The sequence below is a fragment of the Euleptes europaea genome, chromosome 10, assembly GCF_029931775.1.
Source record: "Euleptes europaea isolate rEulEur1 chromosome 10, rEulEur1.hap1, whole genome shotgun sequence".
NCBI lineage: Eukaryota > Metazoa > Chordata > Lepidosauria > Squamata > Sphaerodactylidae > Euleptes > Euleptes europaea.
The window spans coordinates 8,908,067-8,922,550 of NC_079321.1; the positions used below are offsets into that span (position 1 = coordinate 8,908,067).

At 46.7% G+C, this 14,484-nt stretch overlaps 1 protein-coding gene across 1 annotated transcript in view; it reads right to left on the reverse strand.

The window, feature by feature from the left end:
- The window catches only part of PKHD1 (PKHD1 ciliary IPT domain containing fibrocystin/polyductin), a 195,801-nt gene that overhangs the window by 9,170 nt on the left and 172,147 nt on the right, over positions 1–14,484 (reverse strand). The window contains exons 48-49 of the mRNA XM_056856811.1: positions 8,592–8,729; positions 671–784 (exon numbers count right to left, since the gene is read on the reverse strand). Coding sequence (XP_056712789.1) covers positions 671–784; positions 8,592–8,729 — 252 coding nt within the window. The remainder of the gene's footprint in view (positions 1–670; positions 785–8,591; positions 8,730–14,484) is intronic.

Genomic DNA, 14,484 nt, shown 5'->3' on the forward strand with positions numbered 1-14,484 from the left:
TCCAATAACATCAGGAGAGCTCTCACCCTTGCCAGGTGTGTGGCACTCCCCTCTGCAGTACTTGAAGGCAAATTTAAGAAGATCCCCTTCAAAGAAAGAAAGTGCCCATGCTTGCTTCAAGAGGTGGGAATGATCGAACATATGATTTTACGGTGTACTTTTTACAAGGAGGCTAGGAGTAAAATGATTGATCCTTTGCTAAAGAAATTCTCGGGAGAATCTGACAAAACCAAATTGGACCACCTGTTAGCTGGCAATAATCCCCAGATCTCAAGATATGTTGCTAGATACTGCATGTTAATATGTAGGGCTTGGAAATCACAGCAGCAATTTTTAACTTATTTATTTTATTAACGGTCATATTTTATTCTAATAGTGTTATCTGGTTTGTCCTTAAATCTGCCTTGTTTTTGTTGGGAAGGCTTATGGTATGCATCGCTGTATTTTTATAATGCTGGTCAAATGACCGTAATAAATGAAATGAAATGATCCATGTTAACCATGTAACAAAGGCTATGTTGAGGAATCACCTAGCATTCTGTCAAAGACGTGTGGAACAAAACATGTTGTTCAAGAATGATTGATAGACTCTTTATTATAGGCGTAGTGATTTTTAAGCCTTCTTTCCCCACTCTCTGTACCCTGAGAATGTAAAATAAGGTGCCCGTACCAATAGTTCCAGGAGGAACAACTATTCCATTCAGTCGATCACAATAAACCTTCTCAGATGGCCGAAGGACAATTTCTAGCTTTGCTCTTCTTTCTAACGGATTGTGTAATGTACCTTGGGATAAAATACAATGGGAGACACAAAGTTCAATAACATGCACAAAAAGTTAAAACCAAGCACTGAATGTGAATTCCATTAATGCCCAGCTGACAGAATTTTCAGTCTAGTTCTCTGTTCAAAGATTGGCACTTGTAGTATTCACTTCTACGTAGGGTTGCCAACCTCCAAGTGGGTTACAATAAGTGGAAACACCTGTGCCAATATTAACTGAGTTAGAGAAAATGGCGGCACGGAGGCTCAAAAATACAACACCACACTGGAGAATAACAAATAAATATGTAATGATACCAGGGCATTAATTCATGCCAAAAACATAAAAAATCATAGCATCATAAACCAATAATAACATTCAAACACCTCAAGTAAGACTGAACAACACATAACCTAAGTAGGGAGGGATCCTCCTGTCCCCGAAGAAATTATATGATAGTCCCAAAGTAGTTCGCTTATGAATGAGGTCTAAAAAAGTGCAAAAAAAGGAGGACGTGTGGCTAGTCGTTGGTGCATGTTTCAAAGGCTTTCTTCAGCTCAAGCACAATTCAAGGCAACTATAAAGCTTTTAAGTCCATTTGGAAAATGAGCATGTTGTCTGTAGACCGTCAGCTGTGAAACTGACAAACATTCAAACTTATATTGTCGAAGGCTTTCACGGTCAGAGTTCATTGGTTCTTGTAGGTTATCCGGGCTGTGTAACCATGGTCTTGGTATTTTCTTTCCTGACGTTTCGCCAGCAGCTGTGACAGGCATGCCTGCCACAGCTGCTGGCGAAACGTCAGGAAAGAAAATATCAAGACCACGGTTACACAGCCGGATAACCTACAACAGGGGTCCTCAAACTTTTTAAACAGGGGGCCAGTTCACTGTCCCTCAAACACTGTTGGGGGCCGGACTATAGTTTGAAAAAAATATGAACAAATTCCCATTCACACTGCACATACTGCTCAGCAGTAACACACAAGCTCACTCACTAGCAAACACACACACACATACAAGCCCACTCACTAGCAGGCACACACACACTCTTTAATTAACAGGCATTTATACTATTAAAGGTGAAGGTTTCCCCTACACCACGCTCACCTCTGCAGCGTAACAAAGATATAGTTAGTATTTTGCTCTAGCTGGGTTTCATAGCGCCAGGAATGCATTGTTACAGGAACCTCCAGAACTGAAAGGGCACACAAAATCTCTCATGGTCGTCATCTGACTACAAAACCCCACTGATGTCACTCAGCAAAGAAAAACTGGCTATTCTTTTCCTACAGAAGAAAAGTGGGCAACTGGCCACCCTGTGCCACCAAATGTGGCATATATGCCTACATCTCGTAGGGCACACTACCAATGCCCAGGGAAGGGGCCAGCTGCCTGCTTAGGCTCAGTCCCCCCACTTAGGCTTTCCGCAAAATTTTCATTTCTGCAAAAGATGCTGTGCAGTTTTCAGCGAGACGCCAAGAAAGGAGAACGGGGTGGGGTGGGGGGGAAGAGAGGTAAAATTAGGACCGATTTAAAAAGGGAGAGGGAAAATAAGGATAAAAAAAGGTAAATTTAGGAGGGGAAGTGGAAAAGGTTAGTTTGAAGGAGAGGGCTGCAGGGCGGGTCACTAGTCTTGCAGGAGGTCGGCTTGATGCTTCCTGGGCATGCTGCTATATGGGCTTATTTATTTTTTAAAAAAATATATCTCAGTGCGATCCTAGGGCCGCTCTCTAAATGCACATTTTCCCCAGCCAAATCCTCAAAAGTTGAAAATAAGCCCCTATGCAGAGTTTTTGAGAATTCAGATGGGGGAAAATGTTTATGCGTGGAAGGTTTTGCCTTGGATTTGCTGCTCTCGAGATGCACATTTTCCCCAGCCAAATCCTAAAAAGTCAAAAATAAGCCCCTATGCAGAGTTTTTGAGAATTCAGATGGGGGAAAATGTTTATGCATGGAAGGTTTTGCCTTGGATTTGCCGCTCTCTAGATGCACATTTTCCCCAGCCAAATCCTCAAAAGTCAAAAATAAGCCCCTATGCAGAGTTTTTGAGAATTCAGATGGGGGGGAAATGTTTATGCATGGAAGGTTTTGCCTTGGATTTGCCGCTCTCTAGAGGCACATTTTTCCCATCTGAATGCTCAAAGCTCAACAATAACCCCCCCCCCCCCATGCGGAGTTTTGAGAATGCAAGATGGGGAAAATGTGCCTCTAGAGAGCGGCAAATCCAAGGCAAAACCTCCCGTGCATAATTGGCCGAGTTTGGCTTAGACAAGAGCAACTCCAGACAGGAGGCAGCGGGCTAAGCTCTACCGGGAGTCAATGCGGTTTACTCCTGAGTAGGTGCACTCGGGACCAGGCAAAGGAGGGAGGAGGCTAGATGGAGGGGAAGGGGTGGGGGGGGGAAGAGGAAGGCGGGTTGCCCCAGAGGCGAGCCAATGCCCCCCTTACAGGCTTGAGGTCCGGGTCAGCTGCCTCCGGCTTCTTCCCAAACCACCGGTGGCTGCAATTGGTGGCAGCCTCCTCAGCTCTTTCTTTTGGAGGGCTGGACGAAGGCAGGCAGGGAGGGAGGGAGGGGGAAAGGAGGAGGAGACGGTGACGGCCGCCTCAGGTCACAAGATAGTGCCCAAACGGAGCCGGTCGGAGGCCATCCCCGCACGGAGGGCCGCTTCAAACTACTGCTCCCGACATGCAGCAGGAGAGGAAACAGGCTTTCTCCCCCTCCTGTGTCCATCCAGAGGCGGGCCGCGCTGCATCATGGGGCTCGTAGTTCCTGGTGGGGAGGCGCGGCGCGGGTTTTTGGCACGGCCTGAGGGGCCGGGTTCAGGACCCTGAGGGGCCGGATCCGGCCCGCGGGCCGTAGTTTGAGGACCCCTGACCTACAAGAACCAAAAAATTCAAACTTATGTCACTATAATATTACTTAAATAATATTGAACAATAGACTTGCTGTTACAATCCTATTAATAGTTCATGCTTACCTAGAAAAAATGCATCTATGTGAATTCAAGTGCGCATATCATTTCTTATTTATTGTAATGCGGTAAGGTGAAGGGGGGAAGTGTTCTCTTTACAGCATGGGAAGCCAGTCAGTGCAAGGAGGCTGGCTAATGGAGGCGGAGGGATAGCCGCCATAAAATTCTTAAAGGGACGGTATGAACCGGGCGATCTCTTGGGCTCCCAGGCATTGTTCCGCGGCACCAGAGATCTCACAGCGGGTCTCTATTGAAACACTAATGCCTGGCGAACAAAGGAATGAGAACGGGGAGTGGGAAGGAGACATGGAGCCTGCTTATCCGGGGCTCGACTGGACGCCCTCGCTGACACTCCGCCTCCCCAAAGACCCCTCCCCGGGGTCTCTTGGTTTGGCGGGGTAGTGCCGATGGAATTCCGCTACCAGGGTGGGGGCTTTGGTGTGCACAGTGGACACCCACTCATCGTGGCTAGAGTTCAGGTGTTTCCAACGGATGAGATACTCCAGCTGGCCCCTCCGCACCCGAGAATCTAACACCTTGGAGATCTCAAAGTGCTGTTCCCCCTGTACCATAATTGGGGTCGCAGCTGCGGGTTCAGGGTGCCATTCAGGTGCCGGTATGAAGGGTTTTAACAGACTCACATGAAATACCGGGTGCACCCCCTGTAAGGTTTTTGGCAGTTCCAACTCCACTGTAACCTCATTGAGGTCGAGACGGAGTTCCAACAACAACGCTTTATTGTAGAACAGAAAAGAACTGAGAACTGTATAACCAGGCCCTGCTTAAATGCTCCCCTGGCCCCTGGTGGCCGCTCCCCCTGATCCATGATAGGGGGAAAACAACCCCAGGTCCGCTCGTCCCCTTCTCCGTACCAAGCGGTTAGTGGTCCTCGGTATAACCCGCCCCATGGTTCCGACGCTGCCCGTTCGCCGGCCCCGACCCTCTGTCGCTGCCCAGCTTGCGTGGGCAAGGAGGTCCACATCGATCTCCCAGGGAAATCGGTAAGCCCAGGCAGGCACTGCTCCAGGGTTGCTTCTTCCCAGTCAACATCAATATCAATAATGGACTGGTGGAGGTCCTCTCCCGCACTGAGCGGTTTTGAGGATCGTGCAGACATATTAACGCTAACTAGTTACTAAATATAAAAAATAAAAAAGGAAGACTAAGGTAATCTGAGATTCTGACCTACTGTCAGACTTCAGTACCTCGTTGCATCTCAGTAATAGTAAACTTTGCTCCAGACATTGCAGAGAGTTTAAAGTTTTATTAAGAAAGCAAACCGGTCAGTAGGTCTAGACAAACTTAAGGTCAGCATATAGGTTGGGGAAATACTGGTCATCTTTATAGGGAACATACAATACAATTGATTACATCACTGGAAGGACATGAAAGGGTGAGGAGGAGCAGAGTTGTTTTGAATGTGAAAGGATACAAGGTGACAACAAGGAAGTGTTTGCCGGCGATTGACCACCACTAAACCTCCTGGTGAAACTGACAAGTAAACGACCGGGCGATCTCTTGGGTTCCCAGGCATTGTTCCGCGGCACCAGAGATCTCACAGCGGATCTCTATTGAAACGCTAATGCCTGGCGAGCAAAGGAATGAGAACGGGGGGTGGGAAGGAGACACGGAACCTGCTTATCCGGGGCTCGACTGGACGCCCTCGCTGACAGTAGGGTTTTCAAGGCAAAAGACATGCAGAGGTAGTTCACCATTGCCTGCCTCTGTGTAGCAACTGTGGACTTTCTTGGTGGTCTCCAATCCAAGTACTAACCAGGGCTGACCGACGGTTCGACGGTGGAATGTGCTGCCTTGGGGTGGGGTGGAGTCCCCGTCTTTGGAAGTCTTTAAGCAGAGGTTGGATGGCCATCTGTCAGGAGAGCTTTGATTGTGGGATCCTGCATGGCAGGCGGTTGGGCTGGATGACCCTTGTGGTCTCTTCCAACCTTGTGTTATTTTGTGATTCTTAGCAAACAAGACCTGATTAGATCGGACTAGCCCAGGCCGTCCAGATCAGGTTCCTTTCACAACTGGTGGTGGAAACTACTGTCGAGTCAGAGCTGACAGATGGTGACCTTATAGGGCTTTCAAGGCAAGAGACATTCAGAGGTGGTTGGCCATTGACTGCCTCTGTGTAGTAACCCTAGACTTCGTTGGTGGGCTCCCATACAAATACTCAGCAAGACTGACCTTGCCTAGCTTCTGAGATCTGATGAGATCCAGTCAGCCTGGGCTGTGTTCACTAATTTTTTGCTTGGTTTTAATGGGCTTCTCTAAGCCTATCTACATCTTTTTGAGAGCCAGTGTGGTGTAGTGATTAAGAGTGGTGGTTTGGAGCGGTGGACTCTGATCTGGAGAACCTGGTTTTATTCCCCACTCCTCCACATGAGAGGCGGAGGCTAATCTGGTGGCCTGGATTTGTTTCCCCACTCCTACACACAAAGCCAGCTGGGTGACCTTGGGCTAGTCACACTCTGGTAATTTATGCATGGTCGCTTTACCCTCCTTTATTCCCTGTTTCAGCCAGGATCAAATTTTTCAGTATGCATGTTACCTCATTACTTGGATCTCAATGCTGTTTCAACCCAAAACGAACCCAGCTTTTCCCATTCCTCTTCTGGCCTGAATTAAACCGTTCATCCTGACTCATTCCGGAGTCACAGAGCATGAATACTCTGTTCTTGGGTTAAGTTTCAACCCATCCTTTTCCAAACCTCTCTTCAAGGCAGCATGCAGATAGCCAAACAGGGGAAGCACAGAAGATTCTCTCACAGCCAATCACGAAGCAGTGTGTAAAGAAGCAGGGATTCAAGTGCTTCCTGCTACCTCGGAGCTCTTTCTGAGCTAAAAAAAAGGCTTTTTAAAAAGGAGGCTTGGATTTCTCTGCCCTTCTTTCAGATTGCTCCGGTTTTTTTGTTCTTAAAATGCTTTTTTATGCAGCAGTTGGGTCTGGGGGGAAGGAAATCTTCTCTCAGGGTGAGTATTGTGAAATCAGCCAACTACAGAGCAGCATTTAAAGGGGTGAGACTTGATTTGAACTTGGTAGACTGCTTTTCTGTATTCATGCCTCCATTAGCACAGTTTCATCCCTGATCATACAAGCCAATGCATACAGTTATCCCCAACCCGGGTTACTTTGATCCTGACTGAAACGGGGAATAAAGGAGGTTGAAGCAACCATGCATAAATGACCTCTCTCAGCCCCACCTACCTCACAGGGCGTCTGTTGTGGGGAACGGAAGGGAAAGTGATTGTAAGCCGGTTTGATTCTTCCCTAAGTGGTAGAGAAAGTTGGCATTTAAAAACCAACTCTTCTTCTTTTGGGGGGAAATGGTATAAATATTTCACATAAGAATAATTTTTTTAATCCCCATGATTGCCAGGTCCCTCTTTGCCTCCAGTGGGAGGTTTCTGGGGTGGAGCCTGAGGAGGGCGGGATTTGGGGAGGGGAGGGACTTCAGTGCGATAGTGTCCAATTGCCAAAGTGGCCATATATTCCAGGTGAACCGATCTCTATCAGTTGTAATAGCGGGAGATCTCCAGCTACTACCTGGAGGTTGGCAACCCTATTAATCCCCCTTTCTAGAACAGTGTTGCCTAGGCCAGATCAGTGAGATCAGGAAAATAAATTCATAAAACAGTCATTCAGTGTGTATGTTTCATTCAGTGTGAGTGTATGATGTTTCATTAAGATACATAATGAGCTTGTTTCTTTCCCGCTCCATCAAATGCGTAATTTTTAAATATTAAGAGATCATGACAGTCCGGCTAATTCTCCACAGATTTATTTCTTCAATTCTACATCTGCTGAAGCTTTGTGGTGTATAATTGATTTAATCTCTAATTTTAGTGGAATGCTGAACTCTCTTTACTGGACTCTACTTACATTTCTCTAGGGCAGAAATTGTCCTACTTTTTTCCTCCGAGTATCTGTTTAGTGCAAGGCCATTTTCTTCCCAGACTGTAAACTACCCTCGGTGAAATAAATGGATTCACAGTTGGAATACGGCTTGCTGTACAGACACCATCGGAAGATAAGAGCTATGACTCCCCCCCTCCCCGGTTTTGCTTCATTTTTCTTTCTTCTCACATTCCCAGTGTCTTTCTGTTAATCTGGAAAATTTGCTTAGGATTTGAATGTTTCATCGGTAAACCAGCTCGGTTTATGGTCAACCGGGTCCCAGGATCTTTTCCGTTGTGCCTGGCGCAAACTTGTAACATTGCCCACTCACCACACACACACACACACACATAACAGGGCTGGTTTCAGTGTTGCCAGGTCCCTCTTTGCCACTGGCGGGAGGTTTTTGGGGTAGCCTGAGGAGGGCGGGGTTTGGGGAGGGGCGGGACTTCAACGCCATAGAGTCCAATGGCCAAAGTGGCCATTTCCTCCAGGGGAACTGATCTCTATCAGCTGGAGATCAGTTGTAATAGCAGGGGATCTCCAGCTAGTACCTGGAGGTTGGCAACCCTAGCTGTTCCCCATCCCATGCATGATTTCGTAGACTGGCATCGCATCATCTCTCAGTCCCCTTGTTCCTAAAATACAAACCCCCTGGTGTTTTTGGCCTAGCTTCCCAGGGCAAGGGCTCCAAAGCTGTGATCACGTCGGCTGTCCTTTTTGGAACTTTTTCCAGCTCTTCAATATTCTTTTTTGCAGAGGTGACTGTAAGGATTTCAGCCATTAGATCCTACCTGTACGAATTTCAGCCAAGAGAGGCATCAGTTCCATCGTGACGAAAGATAACCAGGATTTGTCAGGCTCAGCATTCTGTATCCATTTTTTTTTTTTTACTTGTACAAGTATACTTTCCAACAAGCAGACTGACTTCCTGTTGCTATTATTCTCCACTTACCAACTTTCAGGGCACCGCCAGCGATGAGAATGCAGGAGGCGCTGAGGAGATTGCTGGAGTTGAAAGGGAATTCCAGCGTCCCCAGGATGTAGAGGCCTCGGAGACGAGGAAGAGCCGTATCCACCAGGATGGTTTTGCCTGAGAAAGGGAAAGGGGGGAATCAGAGCAATGACCAGCAACACATAAAAATATTAGCTCATAAATACAAGCAAAGAGGAGCGCCAATAAGCGTTAGTGAAGGAGATATAATAAAAAAAAAAACAGTTTAAAAATACAAAAAAAAAAAACATTACAAAAGCAAACTGTCTCCAGACAATAGGAAGCAGTTCCCCTGCAGAAAACGGCTGCTTTGGAAGGTGGACTCTATGGGCATTGTATTCTATTGAGGTCCCTCCCTTCCCCAAACCCTGCCCTTGCTAAGCTCCACCCCCCAAATTTCTAGGTATTTCCCAACCTAAAGCTGGCAACCCTACTCCTGGTGGCGGGACAGATCCAACAGGCCAGTTGTCCAAAGCCTAGGGTTGCCAGGTCCCTCTTTGCCACCGGTGGGAGGTTTTTGGGGCAAAGCCTGAGGAGGGTAGGGTTTGGGGAGGGGAGGGACTTCAATGCCATATCCAATTGCCAGATCGGCCATTTTCTCCAGGGGAACTGATCTCTGTCGGCTGGAGATCAGTTGCGATAACAGGAGATCTTCAGCTAGTACCTCAAGATTGGCAACCCTACCAAAGTCACAAGGTACAAGCCACAGAGCCTTTGGTTCTTGCCATTTGACTCATCCCTCCCGGCCACAGGAAACGCCAACAGAAGCACAGCTAAGCTGTTGCCGCTGACAGCTGGGATGTTCCTCCTGATCTACCTTCCCGAAGGGTTGAGGTTGTTTCTGAAAGATACCATGACTGGGCTGTCATGACCTTTGCCCCTCTTGCCTTGGTGAGGGTGGCATCGTTGAGGCTTGTCGGCATTGCTAGAGACTGGACGCAAAAGCCAGAGAACTATTTGTATGTATAAATCCAGGATGTGTGTCCTGTTGATGTAGAAATGTAACAGTGCCATTTATCACACTTCTGATCAGTAATGAACATCCTTTCGCCTGGAGATCAGTTGTAATAGCAGGAGTTCTTCAGCCACCACCGGGAGGCTGGCAGCTCTAGTGGTAGGGTTGCCAGGCCCCTCCTGGCAGGCCCCTCCTGGCAACTGGCAGGAGCTTTAGGAAGGTGAGTTTGAGGGCGGCAATCTGCAGCCCCTGTGCACTGATGTCATTTCTGGCTTGACATCACACTGGGGGGCTGCTCTAGCATTTGCCCAAAACTATGGTTTCCATAGAGTTTCTGGGGAGAGTGCTAGAGAGTCCTCCCAGTGCAATGCTGGTGCTTCTGCATCATCGCGCAGGGGACACAGATTGCTCCCCCCTTCCACTGGCCTGCTTCTGCCCACCGATCAGCTGAGTGTCGGCGGGCAGCAGCACAAATTGACGGGCGATTGTCCACCATTACCAGGCAGCTGGAAACCCTACTCAATGGGGATGTGATGCCCTACTGTCCACCTTCCAAAGCAGCCATTTTTTCCAGGGGAGCTGATGTCCATTTTCTGGAGATCAGCTCCCCTGATGTAATGCTAGGGGATTTCCAGGCCCCACCTGGAGGTTGGCAATCTTATTAACAGACTAAGGACTCAGAGAGTTCTCTGAGAGGTCCCTTCCTGCTGCAACTTTCCGTGTGGTCAGAAAGGAAGTGACCGGGAAGGCACTGACTCTGCCATCTATCTCCATCATAAAGACATGATTGAGCAAGGGTGAAAACAAAGGATTCCACTTGTGGTCTACCCAAGTATACGTGGGATGGCGCAGAGCTCACAAAAAAGCACAATGAGCTTCCTTCCCATCAATGCAAAAAGCTTCTTTAAATAAAACAGAACAAGCAGATCAATATTGTGAACTCTCAGCCCCTGAAGACTCCACTGTGCACCACAGCAGATGCAGATAAGTAGGTGAAGAGGGAAGAAAGTTCATAATTTTGTTCTGCAACTCATGGACATGTTTAAATCTCTCCCGCTGAAATCAAACGGGCTTCATTATGAGTTCACGTCAGGCTGTTCAGCAGTGAAAAAAGGCGCACGTTCATGGATTAAAATGCTCCGTGAAAATGAGGACTAATATCATCCAGTCTTCAGAATCCCAAAGCACTATGGGATTACTAGCTCTGCCTCCTAAAAAAAAAAAGAGGCCAAATCTAATTCAATCTGTCTTTTAAATAAACACTCCCAAATTGCCCCTTGATCCCATTCCCCAATCTGTGAAGCAGAGAAAAGCTTGTTAGCGAACCGTCCCTTAACGAAACTGACTTAATTTAAGAAAGAGCAAAGCCCGCAAAAGAGAGAGCAAATAGATTATCTTCCTGCTTTCGGGGGCCTGTCCCCGTTCCCTCCGCACTAGCCGATTTAAGAGAACTCCCGGGATGGAAGTGTTACACAATGGATCAATCTGTTTTGTCGTTCAGACACCACATTATCTGCAGGTCAAGTTACTAGTCAAACAAACAGAGGAAAACAGATGGCTCGGAGGAGAGGAGAAGGATTCCTTTCACTCCTCGCGCTATAAATAAACAAAAAGAAGCAGAGGTCAAGTAGATTGTGAATAGAGGCAGAACCGCCCTGTATCCAAACATGCCGTTTGAGTGACAATAAGGTCACTGTGCACGAACAGTATCCGTGTCACCCTATTGTCCCTTTATTAACACACTTTTCGTTCTTCGAGTCAATTTACTTTTTAGATAAGTCTGCTCCTTTTTTGCACGCAGGGGGAAAAATATATGGATTTTTGTTATAATTAAAGGGAACGGCGAATATGTCCTTTCACATATTTAGGTCAGCAGTTCTCAAACAGTTCTCTGAGAAAATTCGGGGTTTCCTAAAAAGTTTATCGGGGCGCTCCCCCATGAGAAAAGCCAGTCCTCGGAAAAGGTGTCCACTCTGAAATGGTTCCCTAAGGGAAGAATGATTGAAAACCCTGACCAATTGTGTCTAGAATTGTAGGCTTGAGAACAGGTAACTTCTTGAGCATCTTCTTAAGGGATCATCTGAGTCTACGTCTTAACTCACTAAGGACGGAGCAACTATAGCTCACACTGCATTCGCCCCTCATGAGAAAAGGGCAAACTGCATCGGCAACTCAGAGCACATGAGTGCCACCATCCTGTGAAAAAGTGCAGGTCCTAAAAAAGTGCTCTTTTTGTATTTTTATTTTTAGGTATTTGTTTATATGATTTATAATTTGTTATGTAATTTTTTTTCTTTTTTTCTTTTTTTTGTTATTTGTAAAAACCAATATATATATATATATATATATATATATATATATATATATATATATATATATATATATATATATATAAATATAAATATAAAAGTGCAGGTCCTTCCCTTCTAGGATATCAGCAAATTCTCATCCGCTTAATGGAGTAAGCAGAACTGAGCATATTATTCCAGTTTTGAATAAAGTTGCCAACTTCGAGTTGGGAAAAAATTCCTGGAGATTTTGGGGGTGGAGCCTAGGGAAGGGAGGGTTTGGGGAGGGATCTCAGCAGGGTATAATGTTATAGAGGTCACCCTCCAAAGCAGCCATTTTCTCCGGGGGAACTGATCTCTCATCAGGAGATTGGTCTTAATTCGGGAGATCTACAGCCCCCACATGGGTGCTGGCAATCACACACCAGCGTGGTGTAGTGGTTAAGAGCGGTGGTTTGAAGCGCTGGACTCTAATCTGGAGAACCGGGTTCGATTGCCCACTCCTCCACATGAGCAGCGGAGGGTAATCTGGTGAACTGGATTTGTTTCCCCACTCCTTCACACAAAGCCAGCTGGGTGACCTTGGGCTAGTCACAGTTGTCTTAGAGCTCTCTCAGCCCCACCTACCTCACAGGGTGTCTGTTGTGGGGAGGGGAAGGGAAGGGAAGGTGATTGTAAGCCGGTTTGATTCTCCCTTAAGTGGTAGAGAAAGTTGCCATAGAAAAACCAACTCTTCTTTTTTTATGCAGGGACATTTCCCCGCAGTCACCCCCGCCGACTGCTTTGGGGTTTCCTTTTGATTATGCATGGCCTTTTCCATCCTTCAGAGGTCGCCTCGCTCTCCCGTGCATTTTGCCTGTATTTTAGCGCGGGAAGAGTGAGGCGACCTTCCTCTTCTACCAATCTATATGTGCTTAGATAAGGCAGTGGATGCCTAGTTGCAGACCTTGCTTTCAAAATCAGAAGAAAAATCTTGCAGCACCATAAAAGCAGCAGCACAGGAAAGAAAGAGGCACCAGCTAAATTGGCTTGGGGAATTAGGTTGTGGAACCACAACGACAAAATAATACAGGGAAAACCTATATCATTGACAGGTACAATTCGTCCACCCACTGAACAGAGATTGAGCACCCTTCCAAGGCAGTAAGTGTAGTCCCAGGAATAAAGAATGTTCTTTTCAGCCTGTAATAGATCTTTTCCCAACTTTCCTAGTTGCATTTAATTGAATTTAACTGCATTATTTTTTAGAAACGGACAGTCTTTAAAAAAACACAAATGTATTGGCTACAATACAGTCACAAATTTTGAGGATGGGGTCACAGAACAGCAACAAAGATTGAATTTACTATCACCACAAAAATTATATCAGTAGAGCTCTGCTATGGGATCCATGTGCACACCTACAAGTAGACAATCACTCTGGGTTTTGTGTGGTGGAGCAAGAGAAGAAGGAATATATTCAATACACCGCCAGGGGGCTCCGTGGTAAAACTGAGCTCTTTTCACAAGCCAGAAAGGAAGGAAAATCTGAAGGGTTAATAGTCTCCCACACCCTTTATGTCCAACTGGCAGAAGATTTACCAGGTGAGGGGAGCCCTCAACGGGATGTAATGACGCTGCCGATGATGCACTGATATCACTGTCCATGCACCCAGAAGTGACATCAGCACATCACCAGGGACTCTTTAGCTTTCAGCAAAAACTCTATGGTCTTACCACAGAGTTGTTGTGGAATGCTAGCGTGCCCCTATCGCGGAAGCCAGCGGGTTATCAGTTGGTCCAAAACACTTCACCAGACTCCAGCTACTATAAAAGTGTATAAAACAACACTCACTCCCGACAATAGCTTCCCGACCACCAATACATCCAGCATATACTCCAACACTGAGCTTTACATTCTACTTACTTATATACATTTCTACCCCCAGATATCTATCAGGCCACCTGCTGTTACACCCACAGTGTTATATCATCCTACTGGCCATATTTGGTTTACTCCAGTTCATACTGCTGCTTCCAGGGCTCTTGCAGCCTCTTGCATCAGCCCAGATCCTGCTGATGTGAGAGGTATTTGACAGCTCTTACTGACCAGCTGTCTGTCACAATATTATGACATGCTTGTATTTCTGACAGCCCCATGTCACTTTTGGTTTAACCCGGAAGTAATGTAGGTCATTGGGGCGCCCCCAGGATGCTGGGCCTTTCCCAGGATGTGGTGATGGCTTCCAACTTGGAGGGCTTTAAGAAGGGAGTGGACATTTTCAGGGAAGACCTATCCATGGCTACTAGTTAAAATGGATACTAGTCATGATGCATCCCTATTCTCTCCATGATCAGAGGAGCATGCCTATTATATTAAGTGCTATGGAACACAGCCAGGATAATGCTGCTGCAGTCGTCTTGTTTGTGGGCTTCCTGGAGGCACCTGGTTGGCCACTGTGTGAACAGACTGCTGGACTTGATGGGCCTTGGTCTGATCCAGCATGGTTTTTCTTATGTTCTCTCCACCACCACCACCCCCATCCTCTGGCCAATTCCCCAGGCCCTGAGGTAGAGTTGTCAACCTCCAGGTGGAGGCTGGAGACCTCCTGCTATTACAACTGATCTCCAG